This window comes from Mastigoproctus giganteus, chromosome 10, assembly GCF_048544385.1.
Source record: "Mastigoproctus giganteus isolate SK-2022 chromosome 10, ASM4854438v1, whole genome shotgun sequence".
Taxonomy (NCBI): Eukaryota; Metazoa; Arthropoda; class Arachnida; order Uropygi; family Thelyphonidae; genus Mastigoproctus; species Mastigoproctus giganteus.
In genome coordinates, this window is record NC_143584.1 from 212,369,801 (window position 1) to 212,387,272 (window position 17,472).

The window sequence follows — 17,472 nt, forward strand, 5'->3', positions numbered from 1 at the left end:
TGAATTCTGATGGGATCCTTCCACTTGTTCAGATTACGAAGCCAGCGGGTGGTTAATTGCTGGAACAAACTTCCATCTTTCGTTGTGGAAGTTGATAGGTTGAATAAATTTAAGGAGGAACTGGACAGGCATTTGGAGGAAATGGTGTGATTTTTTTTTTTTTTTTTTTTGGCTGATGCTGCATAAGCTCATATACGCTTTCTTGCATCACATGCCACTACTACTACTATGTGAATTGCAACTGTCATCTATTCTGATACTGGGGATAACTTTGCAGGCAGTATAGCTGCAAATCTCTATGGATGTCTTCAGGCATCTAGTGGAGTCATTGCCCTAGGCAAATGGTGGCCAAATACAGTATTAGGAAGGTGGTCATAATTCAGTAATCACTGAGTATACATTCCAAGTGCAATTTTATCATGGTGTTATATAAAGGAATAATGACTTCCTTCTCCCTACTTTCAACGTGTGAAAAATCATTGATAGTATATTGCGTACCTTCCTGGTTGTCTCGTTACAGAATATGGAAAACTTTGTCTATTTGTATCATGAACCCTTAAGCAAAAAGCTTAATATTCTTAAGCAAAATTTTTCTTAACAGTATATGGGTTTACCACTTGGCATTTGTTTGGAGAGACCTGGTTTCAAATCTCATCAGAGATTGGAGAAATCCTTTAGGGCTTTTTCAATTGGGGTTGTGCAAGCTGATCTAATGTAGAGATTATAGTTTTCTTGTGAGTTATCCTGGTTTTTCAGCCTGTGAATAGGCACTTTGAACAGACATTATTCACAGTAAACCATATGAACTGGCACACTATGACCAAAGTAGTTGATATGCAAAAAGCCATCAACCAACATTGAGCAGTCATCTGCACCATATAACATTGCATCTACAGTGTGCAATAATGGCCAGGAAGTCGCTGAATGGTTCTTAATATACAGGGTCATTATAAAGTCCTTGTGCAGTTTTAAATTTTTATAACTTCCGTTCTATATATGATAAAATCAATCTGTAAAAAATGTTAGAAATGTAAATTTAGTGAAGTTTAGTATGTACTAAGAGTGATTCTTTTATTTTATTGTAGTTTAGCAAGAATTTTATTATTATTTTTTTTTTTTTTGCAGAATTAGGTTTGACCAAATGGGTTCAATAGAAGAGAAAGTAAATTGTGTAATGGAGGATGTGGAAAGGTCAGGGAATGACCACCGCATATCCCTGGAACAATATGGCCTTAGTTGCTAATGCTCCTAAAATCCAAAAAAAAAAAAAAAAAAAAAAAAAATGTGGTTGGCTGAGTTAAAGTCTGTAATTGCAGTACAAAAAATATTTAGAGCCCATTACAACAAAGATGCACCACATAGAAATTCCATAACTAACTGGATGAAAAAGTTTAAAGAGACAGGTTTCATCAATGATAAACCACGATCTGGAAGGCCAAGCATGGGTTGGCCTTTCATCAATGATAAACCACGATCTGGAAGGCCAAGCATATGTTAATAGTGAGAGTTATTTGGAAATGCTGCAGAATTACTTTATTCCTGAACTGACATGTTTAGGACTTATAGGTGATACAGTGTTTCAGCAAGATGGTGCACCTTGTCACTTTGCTCTCAGTGTTAGTCAGCTTCTGAATGAAAATTTTCCTAACAGATGGATTGGAAGAGGTGGACCAGTCTCTTAGCTACCACATTCACCAGATTTGAGTCCATTAGATTTTTTTTCTGTGGGTACATGTTAAGACTATTGTTTATTCAACAAAACCTCACTCTTTAGGCGAACTTGGGACTAGGATAGCTAATGTGATTCAGGGTATTACTGAAAATCAACTTCAAAACATATTTGTAGAACTTCAGAATCATATCTGTTTCTATATTCAATAACAGTGGACATGTTGAGAATTAACAATCCCAAGAATAAATGTATGTAAAATTGTAATAAATTCTTTCCCTTACTCTTTTTACAGATTGATGTTATCATGTATAGAATGGAAGTTATGAAAATTTAAAACTGGACAAGGACTTTATAATGACCCTGTATAATGTAAATACTTGCCAGCCATGCATGGATTGCACATATCTGCCCTTAGGTTTCTTATTCACATTGATTTCTTCCATACATCTTTAAGCATATTGCATGTTAGTGACAAATAACCATATCGAATATTTTAAATGTGTTAAAGCTGGATAGATGGAATATTCAACAAAGGATTTTCTGTCTTCAGCAGTTTTTTGGTTTTTTTTGTATTCTGTTCAGAGACTGCATAATTTATCTGACTTATCTATGGCACTGAACATTACTTGAACCTATAATTTTTAAGTTGAAAATAGTTATAATTTGGAATTTTAATTTGATGTTTTTGTATTCTTTTTTGGGAAAATAAACATTTTAAATGTATTTTACAGGCTGATACAAGAAGAAAAACAGAATACAGAACAAAGAGCAGAAGAATTAGAATCTAGGGTGGGTAGCATAGAAACAATGGGTCTTCTTGGTAGAGGCCGCCCTATTGATCGAGCATCACCACCACAGAGCGGTTGCTCTACTCCAAAATCTCACCATAGTCCTCAAAGAGATTATCTGCAGAAATATCACACAGTAAGTTGTAAAGTGGTGTGTATTTTTTTTATTTCAATTTTTATATTTTGTATATCATATTTATTCACTCATATGTCTGAGTATATATATTGTACAAGGAAACTAGATTTTTAGAATACTCTTTGAGTTGTCATATTCTTATTTTAAAAATAGTAAACTTACAGGTACCCCACAAATACATTTTTGGAAGATTTCACTTTATTGTAATCTTTTTCCTTATAGATAGAACATTGCATTTCTCACCATGATTATTACTTCATGCCCAACCAATATTATTTTTGCTAACAGAAATTTAAAAGTATGAATGATAGTGCATCATGGAGTAAGTTTTTGAATGCCCCATTAATTGTGCCTGTGCACAGTTTAAGTTTACCTGTGTAATATTCCAAAACAGGCATTCTTTTGCTTTCATCTCCTCATTTTCTTAGTTGGCAAAAAAGTGCTTCTTACATACAATTGATAATAGCAACCTCTAAATGCCTTATAAATTATCTTCTCTAAGGAACCGTTGAATAAAGAAAATAAAACAATCATTGAAAGCACATTTGAAATTATAAAATAAAACAATTATTGAAAGTATGTTTGAAATTATCCAATGATTTGAGAGTGGAGTGATTCATGTTGCTTGGTTGTGCATATGAATCAAGCATGCACAATAAAGAGGAGTACAGAAACTGGTAAAAGTTGAATTAAAAGTATGATGATAAACTTTTATAACAGCAAAGATAACCTTAAGAGAAAGACCCCATGGTTAAAAAAAAAATGGGATCTGGGCAGAAGACCAGAATTAGAAGTAAACAGTGACCATGTTTGGTAACTTGCAGACAAAGGCACTGAAGTTATATGAGCACACATAGCAAAAACAATGGTGAGCTTCCAGCTGCCAGACCTTTCTTAGCAAAGTAAAGGCTGGTCTAAGAAATTTAGGAAGCATCAGAACTTAATTTAAGTTTCCAACTTATATTTAAATAAATTTTCATTCAGAGCCAAAGGTTCTGATTAAAGTAATAAAAATATATGATGAAATATGTAGGGCTGTAGTAATACAGACTTAGGACTGCATTGGGAACAAAGAAACCAACTTTTTTTTTTTTCTGTTCTTTATAAATATTTCCCATTAATTTCAAATTTTTGTAACAAGCTTTCAAACATTGCATGTTACTAGAATGAAATGAATTCTAAACTTTTGCATATATATATAAATCAAATAAAAATAATTTTGGAAAATGAATGATAATCATTATCACACAGGTAACTGGAATTTTGTAATGCCAACACTTCTCTGAATTGACTGTGATTTAATAAATCTGGAACACTTGCATTTAATAATTTAGAATACAATTTCATTATAATTTTTTCTTCAGAACCTTCATTGGAGACTAAACAAAATGAAATGAAATGAAATGAAATGGCTACACTTATATATTTGTGATCATGTGATCAGATTGTGCTGCAGTCCTGTAACAAAGCAGAGACTCCTGCTACTGCACAAAGGAATAAAGAAATGAATCTTTCTGCTTTGTTACAGAACTGTTTGATCATGAATATGTAAGTACCCATTCTATTTCATTTAATTTTGTTGTTTAGTCTCCAGTGATGATTCCACGAAAGGAATCGTAATGTAAGACAATCGTATCCTAAATTACTAAATGTAAGTTTTATAATATTATTAAACTCTGTCATATCATGAACAATGAAGTATCATCATTACAGATAAAAATAACTTATAACTAATAGTAATTTTCATGAAATATATTGCTCTGTTGATAGTTCCAGAATGATCTTATTTAGAGTAATCTAAATTGCTGTTTGTTGTGACTCTTGGTGTGCATTATTAATAAATATCATTTATTTGAAATTAAGGCAATGTATGGTTTCTGTTATTCTCCAAGGCCTTTTGTTTTCTGATGAGATAAGAGTCCTAGAAGAAATATCCTTTCTCTGTTTAAAAAATTTTTATTCTGTTTTATGTTAACATATTTTTTTTACGAACTTCAAAAGCGCTAGATGCAGAGAAGGGTTCATCGATCTTTGTGTATATTGAAATGTGCTTTCCTACATATGATTGTAATTCCTGTGTATATTAATTGGCCTTTGCATACATATTTAGATACTATCCATTAAGTTTTTATTAACCCAACTTTTTATAGCAGAACTTCTGTATATTAAATCTTTTGGCTGTTTATTTTAATAGGGACTTACTTACAAAACTGACTCCATTTTTAAAAATGAGAAAAAAAAGTAAAGGAAAAAACTAAACTTTAAATTTTTTTCTGGATATGCACAATCAGGCCATCAACTGATTTTTAAAACCAGGTGGCAGTCTGAAAGTACCCAAAGTACTCAATATCATAAAAGTACCCATTTATGATATTGAAGATAAAATTAGGTAAAACTTATTCTGATATAAGAAAGAATATAACAAAAGAAGCTAAACTTTAAAGCTACAGACCATCCCAATAAAGTCAGTGTTATGATGAATTAGCTGAGAAGTAACTTTCCATAATAATATCAGTAAACTAATGAACTGTTTAAGAGTACACCAGAAGACACACCATGTGCTGTATTTGAGACACATGATTAGAAGCTGTAATTGTCCAAATCAAAAAAATGGGAAGAATAGGCTTTTGTTATCTGGTGTGACTATCATTCTTAGTTTCTAGAATTAAAAGGAAAATTATAAATTTTGTGACTGTACACATTGGTAGACATGCCTTTTAGCCAGTGAATCAAAACTTATAACTGTTTTGAACCAGCAGTCACAACACCCAAAATGTAGCAAAAATGGTGCCAGGTCACCTGATAAGTGCCATACTTTCTCTTTAATTTTTTGAAAATGTTTTGGGTTTTTTGAATTCTATTTATACAGTGGTAATATTTCATCTTTTCTTAATGGATTGCAGTACTTACTATATGTACTTTTAAGTTTTAATAAAAAAAATCAAAAATTTTTAAATATGCTATGTGTTTTACACCTTTTATTTAAAAAAAAAAAAAAGTATTAATTCTGCTGAAACCATGCAAAAAAATGTTTTAGACATAAAATAGAAACATCAGTCTCATTCTTTTCCATTTTTCAGTTTAAGAGACCATTAAGTGTGTGGAATTTCAAACATTTGCATGCACATATATTTCTGCTTATCATGTATATAAATATTATTAATAAAATTAAAAAACAGCAGAATATTTGATACTATTAATTACTTCTGTTCTTCAAGTTTATTTCAAAATTTATTTCAAATTTGGTATGCTTCACAGCACTTGAAATTTGAATCTACATATCTTGCTTCCTGTAGTGTTGTGCCCGTCTGGAGAGAATATCAGGTTTTGTATAATCATTTTACTCTATGAAAACAGTAATAAATCTTTCAAAAGCAACTAGGATAAGAACGTAGATGTTTATTGAGCTAGTGAGGGAAGAAAAATAAATAATCTGAGACTTTAAACAAATGTAGCATCAGTACCTGTCTGGTATCACGTCACTCTTCCAGCAAAAAAACAGATAGTTGCAAAGATGGTGGTGGGTAACCTGACAGGTTCTTGCATGCAATTTCTGTATGAAAACTATAAAAAAATTGCTTCAGAAACTATTGCATAAAAGTTTGACTATATTCAGGAAGGTAAGAAAATTTTTCAGATTTTTTCTTAACGGTTTCTCATTAACGGTTAACAGAAGAAGGTTATTTTCAAAGGTTACCTGTCAGTTAACCACCAATATCATCAGGTTAAAACCTAATGAAACAGCCTATTTATATGCAGACAGAGCTTAGAAGAATTATATTATGTTTATATGAGGTCTGCTCAAAAAAATATGGATTATGTTTTTTATTCAATGTTTAGACAAACTGCACAATGCAATAAAGTATAATTCATTTAGACATGTCTCTTCTTACTTCCCTGCAGTACAGTGTTCATTCACTTGTGGCATTCTGTTATTGTAAGTTTTACAATTAATGAAGATGTTTTCATATCTCATATTTCAAAATATTGGAGTACACTGAATAACATGAAAGTGCACATATACACGTATTCATGTTGTTCAGTGTGTGAAGTACGTATGTATGTGAAGTGGAAAAACTGCAAGTGAATATTTGATTTTTAAAAATAGCATGTCTATTCTTTACAATGGGCTGTACACAAATTTTCGACCGCCACCTTTTTTATTTTCCAAAGGTGAGTTTTTCGAATGTAATATGTGATGTGGATATTCCTCAATTTCACAAAATGATGAAATCATGTCTCAATGCAAACTTTGGCACATAGTGACCAAAGATTTACTTGTAAAATCACTGTAGAAACTTGTATCTTCTGTGGATTGTGTCTTTTTGTCTTAATGAAAACTTTAAACATGAGTTGTGTCTCTGCAGAATATGTGCCATGTCTTTTAACAGAGGAACAATGTGAACACTGCAACAAATCATTTCTGATTTGTTTGAACATGTGACCAATGATGAAACCTTTTTGAAATGTATCATAAGTGGAGATGAAATGTGGGTTTACATGTATAATCCTGAAACTAGACAGCAATCATCCCAGTGGGGGAAAAAAAAAAAAAAAAAAAAGCATAGTAGATGCACAGCAAAATGAAGGTCATATTGTTAGCATTTTTTTTTAACTGCAAGGGTGTTGTCCACCACAAATGAACTCCAAAGAGACAAACAATTAATAAATGTTAATAAACAAAAGAGTTCTATGTTAAAGTCCTCTGTGATGTGGCTTGTAGAAAAATACCAGAAAAGTGAAACTCAAAAGACTGACTGCTTCACTGTGATAATGCATCATCACATTTGTCACTAGTTGTACAGAGATTTTTGGCCAAACACAGAATCACTCAAGTCAAGGAACCTCTAATTTTTCAGATATTGCTCAATGTGACTTTTTTTTTGCTTCCTGGACTTGAGAAGAGATGGGACTGAGATTGGTGAAACTCAAGCAGTTGCTCTTGACATTTCAAAGGCTTTTGATTGTGTTTGGCATTAAAGGTCTCCTAAATAAGCTTTCATCCTATGGTTTGCCAACTGTTTTTGTAATTGGGTATCCAGTTTTCTCTCTGACCATTCACTGCAGGTGATGGTAGATGGTTCTCATTCTTCTGACTTCTCCACCAGGTTTGGTCTTTCTCCTCATGTACATTAATGACCTTCTTCCATTGACAAAAGATCCTATTCATAGTTTGCTGATGATAGCACATTGCATTCCAGCTTCCAATTTGAGAAAGCTTGCCCTGCACAAACAACTTCAACTTCTCAAATATCCACTACCAATTCCCTAAATGCTAAACTCCATTGGGGCAAAGATAACTTAGTTGATTTCAGTCCTTCTAAAACAGTTCTATCTTATATTTCACAAAAATGGTTTCTTCTGCTCAGTGACATTCAGATTTCTGGACAAGATCACATATCTCTATTAGGGATTACACTGACTTCTAATCTGTCTTGGCACAAGCAAGTCACAAATATTACTTCCTCTGCAACTAAAAAACTGGATTTTCTCTTTCGCTCTCAGCGTTACTTTTCTTCCAAACTGCAGATCACTCTGTGCAAATCTCAAATCTACCCTAACGTGGAATATTGTTCCCAATCTGGAGCAGTGCCCCTGGAACCTCTCTCAGTCTCCTAGATTCCATTCATGCACAGTACTAAGTACATTTCATGCTCGGGTTTTCATTAAAAAAAAAAAAAAAAAAAAAATGACAGTAATAGTAATAGACATGTGATGCAGGGAAGCAAGCTTATATAGCATCAGCCAAAAAAAAAAAAAAAATTCACACATCCATTCCCTCTAAACATTTGTCCAGTTCCTTCTTGAATTTATTTAAGCTATCAACTTTCACAACAGATGGAAGATTGTTGCAGCAATCAACTACCAGCTAAAGGTAAATTTCCACACATTTATTCCCCCTCAGGTCTGAATCCCATCAGAACTGAACCTGCTCAACCCATTTAAGGCTTTATACACCTCAATCAGATCACCTCGCAGGTGCCTAGTGTCCAGATGCTTCAATTTGCAGAACTTAAGCCTTTCTTGGTAAGACCACCCCTTCATTCCTCTCACCAATCTTGTTGCCCTTCTCTGTACTCGTTCAAGCAACTTACATCCTTCCTAAAATGAGGCCTCCAGACCTGGTTCTAGTTTCCTTGGTTTCCTGATATTATAACCAGAAGCTTTTGTTTTCTTTAAACATTGAGAAAATTGTCTTCTATGTGCCAAAACCTTCCCCTGCCACACACCAGCAGATGCATTCTTAGCAGAACTTGTTATGGAAGGATACAAGAATCATTTATAGCAAAAGAATTTCTCAATTTGTCTCTAATTGCTACCATTAATTAAATTATCCATGTTGTCCTTTTTATTGGCAGATAGAATTGTTACTGCAATACTGAAAGTTTCTCAAAATATTAAAATCTGCTTTATCATTCAAAATTATTTTATTGGGCTGTTTAGCTGCATGTAATTGTTTGTTTGTTGTTTGTTATTTGGTTTTTAGGAGCATTAGCAACTAAGGCCATATTGCTCCGGGATATGCAGTGGTCATTCCCTGACCTTTCCACATCCTCCGTATTTGGTGGTGATGGGCTTGAACCCTGGTCTAATCAAGAAGCGTGTGCTACACACTGCTGCTCCTTCCCACCTGGCTACGGAGGTGCCGGCTGCATGTAATGGCCACCTTTTTTCTTTCCATTAAATTTATATCTTTTATCAACATAAATCTTTTTTTTTTATCCTGAGCTAGCACTCTTATGTGCCTTAAAAGTTTTTGTTAGTCTTTAAATATACGCCTACCACATCTCTGCAGATTCTGGTAATGTATTGCTGCAGCTATCCATTGTAGATTTATCTATCTATTCACATAGCCAACACAACAGGAGTGCCCACTAACAATAGATTAGGCTTAGATTACAGTACATTACTATTAGAAATAATACAGTGTAATAATAAAAATAGAACTAAATAGTAATAGGAAAGATAAATAGTAATAATTAAAGTAGAAATATACAGAATATTGTTATGGTTAAAAACAATATGAAATTAGAGTCCAAATTGAGAAGTCCAGATTTTGTCACCAACTGGTAATATTTAAATTTGATTGTGTGCTGAAGGAACTCCAAAAATTGGTCAGTCCTTTAACTATGATTAAGACCAGTTTCATCCAGAGCAAAACTGAATTACACTGTCAGAAGCAATCCAAACAGCAACAACCAAATTAGTTAGAAAGTTGGTTTATTATATTAACCACTTATTTGAATACACTGTGAAAGATAGTATTCATGTTTGGGATGAAGTCAATCTCAGATCTGTTACCTAGATTTTTAATGATCTGTTGTTATTCATCTAGTCCAAGTTTACTTGAGACTGATGAGACAGAAATTGATTAGTTCTAGAAGTGAGAGGAGGCATTTAGATATTTAAATATCAAACTTTTGCACAAAATGCATTCTCAACATCAGCAATTGTTTAACTTTGAGGATGTTTCTGCATTCCCCTAATGATTAAGTTTGATAGGACTGCTGACTTATAAAGAACTGAGGGTCTACTCATCTTTATAAAGTAGTGGTTGAAACTGGAAGATGCTCTATTTGATAAACACTGCCATCTTTGATGGCTTCATTAATAGTTTTTGTGAGATGTTTCCACTAAAGAGAGCTGAGTTGACTGACCATGTGCTGTTATGATATTAATATTACTATTTTTTTTAGTATTGGCAAAATATGGTAAGGAAGCAAGCTTGTATAGCATTAGCATAAAAAAATTTCCATTTGTTATTTTCACTCAGTTCTTTTACCTGTTTTTTTCTAATTATTTGTCTAATTCCTCTTTAAATTTAGGTTAAACTTTCCACTTCCACAAAACTAGGCATGTGTTTATTCCAATAAAAAAAAAGTAAAGTGCAGCCATTATCAACCCACTGCAGGATGGAAGCCTCTTCAACAATTCATCCTGAGGGAAATGGACCATAATCTGCCACGCTGGTCCAGTGCAGGTTGGCAGATCGACCGTATTCAGCAGTCAGGGGCTTGAACCCCGGTCTACTCAAAGAGCGTGTGCTACTGCACTCCCGCTCCTGCCCACTCGGCTACGGAGGCCGTTAGTCAATTACTATTTGGCTAAAGGCAATTTTTTTTTCATTCTGTTCTGAAATTATTCAGTTATTCTTTTATATTATTATTATGGATAAGTGCTTCCCATAATACCAGCCATAATGTTTACAATGCTCCAACATATTGTGAAAATAGGACAACACCTATTACATTTGCATATAGATGTGTTAATATTTTTGGGGGGCTGATTTTATTTTATTTTTTTTTTTATATATATTTAGAAACACATGTGATGTTATAAATTTATATTCTGTATTTATGTAATGTGAAATCTGATTATTAATGGCATCTGTCACTTATTGCTTAATAAGGACATTAAAGTTTGCAGTGTTGTTATAAGGGTGGCTTTAAAACTGAGTGCTAAGTTTGTCATTGATGAGAGAAGTCACAGTTGAGTGATATCAACATGTGAATAAAGGATATCATGTTGAAAGTTACAGATCACATGAAGGTTGGAAAGGTGATAATAAGGGTGATTAATTTAGTTTTAGTGCTGCCAAATATATGAGTCTACATTTGGGAACAGAACAACTGAAATTAACTTATATACTGGGGGTTGTTGTTGTTTTTGTTGTTGTTTGGTTTTTAGGAGCATTAGCAACTAAGGCCATATTGCTCCGGAATATGCGGTGGTCATTCCTTGACCTTTCCGCATCCTCCATATTTGGTGGTGACGGGCTCGAACCCGGTCTAATCAAGAAGCGTGTGGTACGCACTGCTGCTCCTTCCCACCTGGCTACGGAGACGCCTATACTGGGGGTAGGAAATGTCGAGATGAAGGGTATAAGTTAGGAAAGTGACTTTGGTATTATATACAATCAGACATAAAGGTTGCATGTAGTGCAAGCGGGTGGGTGACTAGGAAGATGCATATTGTCTCATCAGTGATTTGCCATACCTTTGCATCTAGGGAGAAAGAGGCTATTGTTTCTTTATACAAATCAATGATGTGTGATTTGCACCTAGAAATTTTGCACCTTTGAGGTAGGGTGAGGGAGGATCTTACTGAAGTGTATAACTCTGAAGGTGTGGGAAGAATGAATGAATGAATGAATGAGTGAATGAATGGCAGAGTTTTCACATTGAAGGAGACACAAAAACCAGAGTATATAAATACAAACTATTGGAAAAAACTAATAGACTGGATCTCAGGAAGCATGTTGTCACCACTGAAATATACTACCTCATTGGTTGGTTAAGGCTAGTTAATATTCTTACAAAACTTAAGGAGCAACTGATTGTTACCTTCTGGTGGTAGAAGTATGGACTCTTTTTTAACCTGGTTTCCTTGCATATTTTGGTCTTTACTAATATCAAAGTAATTAGTTTTTACTTTACAAAGTTATTAGTAATTACTTTACTAATATCAAAGTGTGGAAGTTTTCCTTTAGCCAGCGGGTGGTTGATTGCTGGAACAAACTTCCATCTGTCGTTGTAGAAACTGATAGCTTAAACAGATTCAAGGCAGAACTAGACAAACATTTGGAGTGAGAGGATGGGTGAAATGAGAAGGGTCTGTGTTATTTTTTTTTTTTTTTTTGGCTGATTCTATATAAGCCTGCTTTCTTGCATCATGTGCCCTGCTAATGCTAATGTATACTGTGTCATTGTTGGAGAGACCTTCATCCTGCAATGGATTGAAAATGGCTGATGATGATGTATCATTGTTAATGTAATAAATTTTTATTACAACTTCTAATATAATTCCTGCTTGCCATTATGTAAGTTTTTGAATAATGTCTAACAAGCCACTTTTTTTTGAATTGTCATATCATTGGATCATAGTTTCCAAAACTTTCTTAAGAAACAGAAAATGAGTTCCTTCAACTTTGGAAAGAGGTCAAAGGCTGCAGGGTTCATGTCTGGACTGTGTGTAGAGATTCATAGAATTTCCCATTTGTATTTATCTATTCAAGAGGTTAGCTGTTTTAAGAACCCATCTGGCGGAAAGCTTTTGCTTCCATAGTACTTTTGTCACTATCCAGTAATTTCTTATTTTGGCCCTACAGCCTTTAACAGCAGTTTCTTTATTTGTCATTCTTTGTTCTTATAATCCAATAAGTACAACTGATAACACCTCAGTGGTGGCTGAGTTGTCATCAGTTGCACTTACTTAGCCTTTATAATCTTGAGTCATCTAAAATTATTTTTACAGTTTTATCAAAAACATTGTGCCATCTCAACATTTGTACTTCAGTTTATTGAATCATTACCATGCACCTCTTTCAACTAAATATAATTTAAGTTGGGATTGTTGCCCTGTAATATTTTGATTTTGATGTACAAGTGCTGGTCTTCACATGTTGCTTGAACTATCTAGAACTTAGTCTTTTTGAAACTCTGTGGAACAAAAAGAAGTAATAATAGAAACATGAAACCGATATTTCTTTCTTTAGCAAAAATCAAATTACAACTAGCACCGTACTCCCCCAAGTGGAACAGCTATTGAGTTAGCTGTGCTGGCACAATGTGTATTACTTACAGAACTGCTAAGTTCTGTAATATATAATATCTTTATATACCTAAATATGTACCTAATCTTTAGGTTTGATTAGGTAAAAGATTTAACTGAAATTGAAAAGTTGGAGCTTTGATATAGTTCTTTCTATGTGGACCTTCAGTTTTGGTTTCATTATTAGCCATGATTAAAAAATAACCTTCATACCTTGTTTTTGTTTGTCCAAGTTAGGCTAGGATATTAGGTTATAGGCTAGATACTAAGTGAATAAATTAGGGTTGACATTCTGTATTTTGAAGGAATAAAAAAAATCTGTTATCAAAGATAAATTTACTTCAGAAAGCAGGATTTAGCATCAATGGTCATGGTTTTTTATACAAAAATAGAAGCTTTACTGTTGTGAGATTTTAAAATGAACGTTGGAAGCTAGTGATGGATATTTTGATTTACAACAAAATTCTTAGTATACAGTGTGATATAGTTCAGTGTGTTCTGTTAATCTACTGCATAACCTTTAGGAGATCATTTGGGAGGCAGTTTTGAGGGAAAATTTTCTGAGCTGTTTGAATTGGGTGCCGAATGACAGGGTAATAATTATTTATAAGTATCAGCTGTAACCACATTGGAAAAAAGTGCAAGATTACCTATTACTAGTGCAGTGGAAGTTGTGCACTTTTATGGTTCTTTTGTTTGCAGTCCAAAAAAAATAAATAAATAATAATAATAAATCTCTGCATTGCTGTTGTTGTTGTTGTTGTTTGGGTTTTAGGAGCATTAGCAACTAAGGCCATATTGCTCCGCTCTGCATTGCACCAGTTATGTAGTGAATGCTCCTCAAACAACTTTTTGGACAATTCTGAAAAAGTGTCATGCTCTTCATCCTAAAAAATAACACATAACACTGGTGAAGTGCATGATCAATTTTATTCTGGGATAATGGATTCATGCAACGTTTTGCCTTTCTGGAAAGGTTAATGAATATGTTTAAATATGGGGAAGTGAAAATCCACATAGCTATGTCATGCATTTTTTACTGTCAGCACTAATAGAATGTATAAACTGTTCATTCTTTGCTGAATGAACAGTCAGTTATGTTAATTACCTCGATATGTTAGAGTTGCAGCTGATGTCCCAGCTGTTAGAGGATAAACAGGGTGGTTTGTTTCAACAGTATGGTGTAATACAGCATTTCCATAACATGGTTTCAACATTCCTAAACAGATAATTCCATGATCACCGAATGAGGCATGGAGGACCAATTCCTAGCTCAGCTGTCACCAAAATCCCCCCCTTAACAAAAATGAATTTACATCCTGATGTCTGAAGAATTATGAATGGAATGTATATCAGACTTTATTAGTTTGAAAAAAATCAAATAAAATATATTTTTTGAGATTGCCTTATCTAAATGTAACTTGATTTTTCAATCTATCTTTATTGGTTTAGCAAGCCTTATAAAGGTCTTATATATGAGTCGTGTGCCAAAATGCATAGAAGCGCTGATTTATTTTTGTGGTAATAGACGTGTGAACAGCTGTTGTAAGACTTAATTTTCTTATGTGCTAACTAGAAACTCAAAATCCAAACTACATGAAAGTTCTTCAGTATACTGAACTGACATCAATAAAACAAATGTATAATTTAATCCATTGTAGAGGCCCAAGTTTTAAATGTCACGTTGCAATGAGTACCTACCTACTCCCATTGCATTATAACATACCCTAATTCACAGGCCTTGAGGATGGTGGAAAGTTGCTTTAGGACTGGAGACTGCTTCTACTAGAGACAGCTTTCAGTATGGCCTCCATATGGATGATGGGAGATCATACTATTAAAAATAAACTGATATCACTATGTGTATTTAGAATAATATCATGGGTAGTAATAGATCACTTTCTGTAATGTAATCTACAGATTCTTATACATGTAGATATTTCCAAGCATATTTCTAAATTTTTGAAGTCTAGTTTTATTTTTTAGCTTCTCATAGTTTTGTTTTTCTTGTAGCAATACTTCCAAATCTACATTTTCTTAATATGGGTTCTTTGTGTTTATTAATTTCCAGCTTTTCCGAATAAGAATAAAAGAAGTAAATCGTATCCATACTGTTTTTGCCTACAGAAGCATTGTATTCAGGGGCCAGCCTGCATAACATGCAGGCTGAAAAATCCAGCCTGCATAACACTTCACTTGAAATTGGCTAACTATAGCCTTGATTGAAGAGGACTTCAGAAATTCTTCCAATTATAGTGGCTGACAGTGACGATGTTTCATGAGCAGACATTGTGATATAAGTGAATAAGAGCCTTGATAAATTTTGATAAATTCATGTTTCCCTTGGATTATGTTATATTTTTCAGCCATTTTAGCTACTGTAAAACATCTTTAATGTTCAGAACAGTATTTCATACCAGAACAGACAGTAGCAATTTGTTATACTTGCACCACAAGCAACTGTACTCAGCAGAAACTGCAAGCTTATACCTAACATGCAGTTTAGTTGTAATAAATTCATTGCTATAATTTTAATTTGACTCTCAAATCATACAGATTATTGTTCTTGTAATATTACCAGGAGATAACAGGGTTGAAGTTATATCTTAACATGTGGGGGTGAAAGCATTACAGATGAGAATGATAATGAAATACTTCTTAAATGATCATCTTATCGATTCAAAAACAAAATAAAAATTAAAACAAAAATACAAATGAATGAATAAAATAAAAGGATGAAAGCAATCTAGATGTCTTTAGAGAGTGTGAAGTCTGACAACCACATAGGTTATAATTTTATAGTAGGCATTGTCGGTGTCAAAGGTTCAAAGTCTTGAGCAGAACTGACACAAACTTATAATATATATAGCATGGAGACCAGAAGACCATCAAACGATTCCAATTCTTCACTGATTGAAAACAGAAAGAATGAATTAATTACTGCATTCCTTAAAAAAAATTTTTGCCCCAGTTATTAAGTGACAAAGCAGAATCCAAAGAAATGGATTAGTTAGAAGTGTGAAATGAAGATGCAAAAAGGAATTATCATCAGCATTGAACTTCATCAATATCAATTAAAGGTTATAGTTCTTTTGGGTACATTATAACAAAAACAAAATGTTTACATTTTAATTATGAAATAAACAGAATTCCCTGAACATAATTACTGATACATTATGCTTAATCATGAAATAATTTTTGAAATAAACAAGAGATTTAAAAAAAAAATTCTTTTATATCTTCGGTAAACAATAGAAAAGGTTTACTGTTCAATATTGTATATGAAACACAGACGTATATGAAAAGTCTCTGCCCTGTTTTTAGGCACCTGCCTCTATGACGCCTGCCCATATGTATCAGTATGCTTCTACGAGCCATCCTCAACTGGCCGAGTCTCTCACAGCAGCCCAGGTGGGACTTTATGTAGGTTGGTTTTATAAATGTGCTCATGTATTTTAATTGCAAGTAATTATCATGATTTGGCTAAGATTACTTATTGCTAGGTCCTTGCAAAGGACCTAGCCATAAGTAAAGGACCTCGTCATTATATTTCCATCCTTACTTATTCTTCTAGTAATTTAATAAGCTCAGTACTTCATTATGCTTTTGAGACCTTCTATTTGGTATAATGTTTATAATCTAATTCTGTCAGCAAAATTCTCCTGTTTTGTTGGCTATGAAGAAAAGAAATTTTGATGAGCAAAATGTTGAGGCAAATGACAAGTAATTTCTTTCAATTAAAATGCAGATTCATTGGCTGATGCAAACAAGATTGCATCTAATTTAACAAGGTTCAGCTTTGGTTTGATAAACATCTGTATCTATACCTACCATCAGAAGAATCATACCTTTGTGAGATGAAAGAATGAATAACTTCAATATTCAAGAATTTGTGTAGAAGATACTGTATGATGATTCATAAAGGAATTCACACAGACGTCTTAAAATATGCTTTCTAAAGAATAAAGTAGTACTTTTTAGATTTTGTTATGGATAGTTACCTGGCATTTATTATTCAACTTATGATAACTTATCACTTTTATTAAGAAGGTATTATTATAATTTAGTTTATATTTGTGAAGGTAAAATGTGAAGGTATTATTATAATTTATTTTATAGAGATGAAATTATCCTCAATGTGAAGTTCTGCATGACAATATCATTAAATGCTCAATATTTATTTATATATATTTTTTATCACTATTATTTTTTTTTTTGATAAGTATATTATTGCAACAATAATGGTAGGAATAATAATGACTATTCTAATATAAACTACTAATATACTTCTTAACCATGGAGAAATATATATCTTAGGTCTATTA

General features: G+C 33.1%; 1 protein-coding gene across 1 annotated transcript in view; it reads left to right on the top strand.

The window, feature by feature from the left end:
• The window catches only part of LOC150079858 (liprin-alpha-1-like), a 320,789-nt gene that overhangs the window by 264,285 nt on the left and 39,032 nt on the right, over positions 1–17,472 (top strand). The window contains exon 14 of the mRNA XM_090383256.1: positions 2,404–2,596. Within this exon, the coding sequence (XP_090239382.1) occupies positions 2,404–2,596 (193 nt within the window). The remainder of the gene's footprint in view (positions 1–2,403; positions 2,597–17,472) is intronic.